The sequence below is a fragment of the Cynoglossus semilaevis genome, chromosome 11 (genome assembly GCF_000523025.1).
Source record: "Cynoglossus semilaevis isolate Cse_v1.0 chromosome 11, Cse_v1.0, whole genome shotgun sequence".
NCBI lineage: Eukaryota > Metazoa > Chordata > Actinopteri > Pleuronectiformes > Cynoglossidae > Cynoglossus > Cynoglossus semilaevis.
Window position 1 is genome coordinate 1365616 of NC_024317.1, and position 6577 is coordinate 1372192.

Here is a 6577-nt window from a genome sequence, read left to right on the forward strand (position 1 = left end):
GCACTTGCCAGATCTGCATCGCCACGTCGGCCAAGGTGAGCCGCTCCATGACCCGCCAGAACTACGAGAACGTGATCCGCTCCCTGCAGCAGAAGTCCAACGCCCGGGTGGTAATCCTGTTCACCCGCAGCGAAGACGCGCGCGAGCTGCTGGTGGCGGCTGCTCGCATGAATGTCACCTTCACCTGGGTGGCCAGCGACGGGTGGGGGGCGCAGGAGAGCGTGGTGAGGGGCAGCGAGAGCGCAGCAGAGGGCGCCTTCACCATCGAACTGGCCTCCTACAAGATCAGGGAGTTTGAAGACTACTTCACCAAACTGAACCCCTACACCAACACCAGGAACCCGTGGTTCAAAGAGTTCTGGGAGCTCCGGTTCCGCTGCAGCCTGGAGGAGCACGGCTGCAGCGACCGCAGCCTCAGGGACGGAAGCTTCGAGCAAGAGTCCAAGATCATGTTCGTGGTGAACGCCGTGTACGCCATGGCCTACGCTCTGCACAACATGAGGCAGGCGGTGTGTTCCAACACGTCCAAGGTGTGTGACGCCATGAAACCAGGCAACGGCAAACGCTTCTACAAGGAGTTCATCCTGAAGACCAAGTTTGAAGGTAAGAACGGCAGAGAAGAAACTGATTTTTGAAATGATCTCTGCGGGAACGAATCACTGATTAATGTTTGACTGAGGAACTGATGTTTGTGGTTGGATTTAGATCAGAAATGTTTATAAACAATCAGTGATGGGAAATGGTTTTAATTATTCAATCACAACAGCATACTGTATGCATTAGCATCGATGTGTCAGTAGGGGGCGGGGGGATGAAGAGAGGGAGGGCTCCGAGCAATTTACAGTAGTGACTCATTAAGATGAAGTGAAGCAGAGAAATGTGTTACAGCCAGTTTTATTTATTTTATTTATCTCATTACTTGGAAGAAATATATTAATCTTAAAATATTCTAATAATATCCTTCAGAAAGAAACAAATAGTGACGCAAAGAGTACTGAGTCACTGTACTGTTGGGTCACATGTATGAGTACCAGTAACCAGACCATGACCTGGTCCGTTGGTTAACCCTCGATGTCCCGTCTCCCCCTCAGCTCCGTTCCGACCTCAGGACACCGACAGCATCGTTCGCTTCAACTCGGTCGGCGACAGCATCAGTCGCTACAACATCTTTCACTACCACAAGGAGGACGGCAAGTTCATCTACAGGAAGGTGGGCTACTGGGACCAGAACTTTACCCTCAACACCAGCCTGGTGGCCTGGAGTGGCTCAGGGCCGCCAACCTCCCAGTGCAGCGACCCCTGCAGGAAGAACGAGGTGAAGAGCATGCAGCCCGGAGACGTGTGCTGCTGGATCTGCATCCCCTGTCAGCCGTACCAGTACCTGCAGGACGAGTTCACCTGCGCCGACTGCCGCTCCGGTCAGTGGCCTCTGGCCAACCTGACGGGCTGCTACGACCTGCCGGAGGAGTACATCAGGTGGGAGGACGCCTGGGCCATCGGCCCCGTCACCATCTCCTGCCTGGGTATAATGTGCACCCTGTCGGTGGTGGGTCTGTTCTTCAAGAACAACGAGACCCCGGTGGTGAAGGCGTGTGGACGAGAACTCTCCTACATCCTCCTGCTGGGGGTGCTGATGTGCTACAGCATGACCTTCGTCTACATCGCCAAACCTTCCACCGCCGTCTGCACCCTACGCCGCCTGGGCCTGGGCACGTCCTTCTCGGTGTGTTACTCCGCCCTGCTGACCAAGACCAACCGCATCGCTCGCATCTTCAGCGGCGTGAAGGACGGCGCCCAGAGACCACGATTCATTAGCCCTGCGTCCCAGGTCGCAATCTGCGGCGCCCTCATCTCCTGCCAGCTTCTGGTGGCCATCATCTGGCTGCTGGTGGAGGTGCCAGGCGTCCGGAAGGAGGTGAGCGTGGAGAGGAGAAACGTGGTGACCCTTAAGTGCAACAGCAGGGACTCCAGTATGCTGATGTCACTCACCTACAACTGCGTCCTCATCATCCTCTGCACCGTCTACGCCTTCAAGACGCGCAAGTGTCCGGAAAACTTCAACGAGGCCAAGTTCATCGGCTTCACCATGTACACCACCTGCATCATCTGGCTGGCCTTCCAGCCCATCTTCTACGTCACAGCCAGCGACTACAGGGTGAGTGTCCGCCCCCAACACTGCGTCGTTCAAAACCTGCTGTTGTTAACGATGTTTATAAACCACGATTAGGGATGTTCGCTAATATCGGCCGATATTATCAGCGCAATATTAGCATAACTCTGTAATATCTGTTAGATTATTAGTGGTTTTTCCTACGATAATGAAAATCCAGTAAATCAATGCCTTGGGTTTCCTGGGTCCTGAGACGTTAACCTCACTTTTGGCGGCAAACGGTATCGGTTGATTTCAGAATCGAGTGTGTGTTTGGACAATATCGTCATATCAGGTATCGACAAAAGGTTAATATCGGATATCCCTAACGACGATCTCCTGCGTTAAAGAAAGGAAAAGAAAAAGCGGTCACTTTCACATTCTATTTGATCCCAGACTCAGGGAGCGGCGAAGGAGCGAGCTTCTCTTTCATGTGACGTGACGTGTCTTTGGAGAAGAGAACAAAGATTCAGGAGAACGACGGTTCATCCGTGTGGAGTAATAATTAATGAGCGTCAGAGTAATTCACCAGATCACTAAAAATACCACATCCGTAAAATATTAACCACCGGCTCTGCATCACGGCTGTACGTGAAAAATAATCGTAAAGACGTGGAGCAGCTCGGCTTCTCGACAGTCGGAGGAAACATGACGTTTCCTGCAGACCTGTCACTCTGGGATACGACTGTAGGGTCGTTGGTTTTTTTTTACTCACAACCCACCAGGCTAAATATAAACCATGGATGAAATAATAGTTGAATTTGCAAAAAAAACCTGTGGTCGTGTTTGTTTGTGATGCGACAGAATATTCAGTAAATTCCGTTCTTTTTTTTTCTGACTGGAAGAAGCCGAACTGGAATAATGAATTCCGATCTTTCTTCCTGCGTTTCACGGCAGGATAAATAAAGTGAATATTAAATATGAAGCTGACGAGTCACGTGACTTATGAATGCTGGTCCTTTAGGCTAGCTCGAGGCTGCTGCCACTGCAATTGGCCAGGCTGAGTGGTCATGTGACACTTCAGGCTCATCACGTCAGTAGTGATCAGCTTTACTGACATGAGCTACAGACTTTATTCATGTGACCACAGTAACAGGCTAACGGTCGCTAACACTGTTAGCACCAAACACTTTTATTTTAGAAAACAAATGTATATTTTTGAAAGACAAAACACAAAATTCCGTTTATATTTTTCAAATCAAATATACAAAACTGGCAGCAGAGAGGTTTAAAATAGTGATTTTTTTTTTTACAAATAAAAAAAATTACATTTTAAAAACAAATTTACCTTTTAAAAATCACAGTTATTTTCTGGGAAAACTAACCTACATTTTTGAAAATAATCGAGCCGTTTAGAAAGAAAAAAGCTAATTTTTCAAAACAACATATGTAAGTTAGTTTAGTGGTAAATGTTTAAATTTAAATTTAAACAAAAAAATTGTTAAAGTGGTTTTGATAAATTGTGTTGAAAAATGTTGTTTTTTTAAATTATTTTACTTCTGGAAAAAAAACCCTTTTTTTAAATTATTTTACTTCGGGGAAAAAAAAACCCCAAATGTTTATACAATTGTTCTTGTTCATTGTTTGCAGTTCAAAATAAATGCTAAAATACTTAAAATAGTTTCAGATAAGGAGAATTTAATTTTTAAAAACCTTAATTTGTTTTTGAGAATATTAATTTTGGTAAATGTGTTGAGCCACTTTTTGAATTTCTTTTTTTTTCTTTAAAGAAAAACACTGTGTGGGAGAGGTCGTCAGTTTAAACGACACTTTAAATAAATGTTCCCGCTCAGGAAACTTTAATTATCTTGTTAATTACAAAAAGTACTTTTTAATGAGAATCCTGATAAATCTAATAATTTAGCCTAATTTAACATTCTTGGTCTAAACATTTCACTCCTCATCTCTGAGTTTTTAAACTGAACAAACGCAGTCGTCTTCACAGCAAGTCATTAACTCAGAATTCCTCCAAGAAGAAAATATTTATGACTGGAAGATAAAAACCAAAGCCCGGTGCAGACGCTGATATCAGGGCTCAGCGCTGCCGGCGTTTTTCACTGGTTATTTTTACAGCCAGTTCTTCTCATGGTCGTGAACGCTGCGGCGGGAATTCACTTCATGCTGCGATTCTTCAAATAGGAGTTTCTGGACTGCGGGGGGAAACCGGTGGGGCGGGGGCAGAGAGCTGACCCCAGCAGTCGGTTCATATTAGCAGCTGAAACATGACTAACCAGAGCCTGACGTTCCAGGATCACCAGCTGTGCTGATCTCACTGTTTTCTTCTCCGCTCGAATTCAGCCAGATTTATTACAATTAGATTCACTAAGGCTAACGCTAACGTACATAATTAAACAAATTAAACATCGCGTGCCCAAGTGGAGAGAAAAAAAAAGAAAGGAAATGTGGACAGTTATGAAATGAATAAATGCATGAAATATAGAAAAGAGCGTTTGTTTGAGGAGAATTTACAGCCGACATTTCCATATTTATAATTCAACTGTGTGAATGTTGTTGCTGCTGGTGATGAGAAGAGAAGAGGAAGAGAAGAGGAAGAGAAGAGGAAGAGAGAGATGGAGCTGTGTGTGTTGTGCTGTGTTCATTTCCAGAGGACGGATCTTAAAGAAACCGTTTCATCTGCAGTAAAAAAAACAACAACACAGTTTTACCTGAGAGTCGACGCAGAGACGGTCGTCAGAGTTGGATTGGCTCGCAGCCCGGAAAACACAGAATAAAAGATCATCTAACTGTTACTTCAGAAACAGGACAAATATTTCACTCTGTTCCCAAACTGTTTCTGCAGCGCCCCCTCCTGTACAGTAAATGTGACTCTTCAGTGAACTTTATTTGTAACACTGTGAGTTTTACAAATTCATTTTCTTATTTAAGAAAAAATATAAATATAAAATGACAGTTGCTGCACCCGACTCGCAATAGCTCCGCGCCCCCCACTTTGAGACTCACTGGTCTATTCATTATTCAAAGGGAAACTGATGCAGAAATTGTTAATTACTGTTTAACCACCGGGGAGAAAACTTCACATCCTCCATCTCTTACAGTCACTCTGTTACCACCAGAACAAGAGCAAAGTGTAAGGCACAACCACTAACCGCTGCTTCCACCGTGTGGCCACACTTTTTCTAAATACCCATCAGCAAAAGAAAGGAAAATAGAATAATAAAATAAAATAAAAAATGCAATCCAGACTGACATATTCATCACCTCCCCTCCCTCGTCTCCCCCCCCCCCAGGTGCAGACCACCGCCATGTGTATTTCTGTCAGCCTCAGTGGCTCCGTGGTTCTCGGCTGCCTCTTCGCTCCCAAGATCCACATCATCCTGTTCCAGCCCCAGAAGAACGTGGCCTCACTGAGAGTCACGGCCAACCGCTTCAGTGCAACGGTGTCCACCTCCGTCTCCGCCCCCAGCTCCGCCCACTCTAAAGGTATTCACACCACACACATCCACAAAGGTCACGTGAATTAAAAGTTATGGCCAAAAAAATTCCAGTTTTCATTTGCACTGCTGAGGTTCTCTTCAATTATTCATCATTTCAACTAAAAATACCTGGAGCAGCAGCTCAGGTTTTAATAACGGCTGATTGGTCGTATCGCTGCTTCAACAAGAGACTCACAACCACGTGCAATAGTTTGTACTTCGTAAAAACAAACAAAAGTGGGTGCAGTACATGTATTACAGTATTGCCCCATGTTGCAGCCAAAGTTGGGTTTTTTTTCATATTTAATTAAAAATGTGCTTTCCCTGCTGATTTCTGGGTTTTTGCATCACAGAAGTTCAGCATCGTCCAGTCGCTGTGTTTCTCCTCATGTTGTTTTATCTTCATCCTCCTAAGAAAAAAAACTATGAAATAATTCACAGCACAGGGTTTATAAATAAATGAATTTCCATTTTGATGAATTAAAACACACACACACACAGTAGCTCCTCTGAAGCGGCCTGTCACTCACACATGTCTGCTGTTTGGCAGCCATCAAAACAGAAAGGTTTGAAAACACTGCTGCTGCTGCTGCTGCTGCTGCTGCTGCTATTACTGCTGCTGCTGCTGCTGCTGCTGCTGCTGCTGTTGTGTGAAAACTCTGGGCTGTGTTTTATTATGAATGAGCAAAAACACACACCTTTAGAAACACTGACACAGCTGTGTACGTTCACTTTCTGTCTGTTTTTTTGTTTTGACAATGCCTTTGCTTTTTTGATCACATGACCCGTTTCCCCAGAAGACGCCAAACTGCTTACACCGTCAGATTAAGATGCAGGAGAGATAACCAGCGGCTGTCTGTGCAAACTCCGAGTTTGGAGGAGAGTACAATTGAGTACAGCCCGAAGAATAATATAATATAATATAATATAATATAATATAATATAATATAATATAATATAATATAATATAATATAATATAATATAATATAATAT

The 6577-nt window shown here is 44.6% G+C and overlaps 1 protein-coding gene across 1 annotated transcript in view; it reads left to right on the plus strand.

Annotated features, from left to right (window-relative positions):
* The window catches only part of grm2b (glutamate receptor, metabotropic 2b), a 21761-nt gene that overhangs the window by 10569 nt on the left and 4615 nt on the right, over window positions 1–6577 (plus strand). Inside the window, exons 3-5 of the mRNA XM_008319697.3 lie at window positions 12–603; window positions 1092–2155; window positions 5398–5590. Coding sequence (XP_008317919.2) covers window positions 12–603; window positions 1092–2155; window positions 5398–5590 — 1849 coding nt within the window. The remainder of the gene's footprint in view (window positions 1–11; window positions 604–1091; window positions 2156–5397; window positions 5591–6577) is intronic.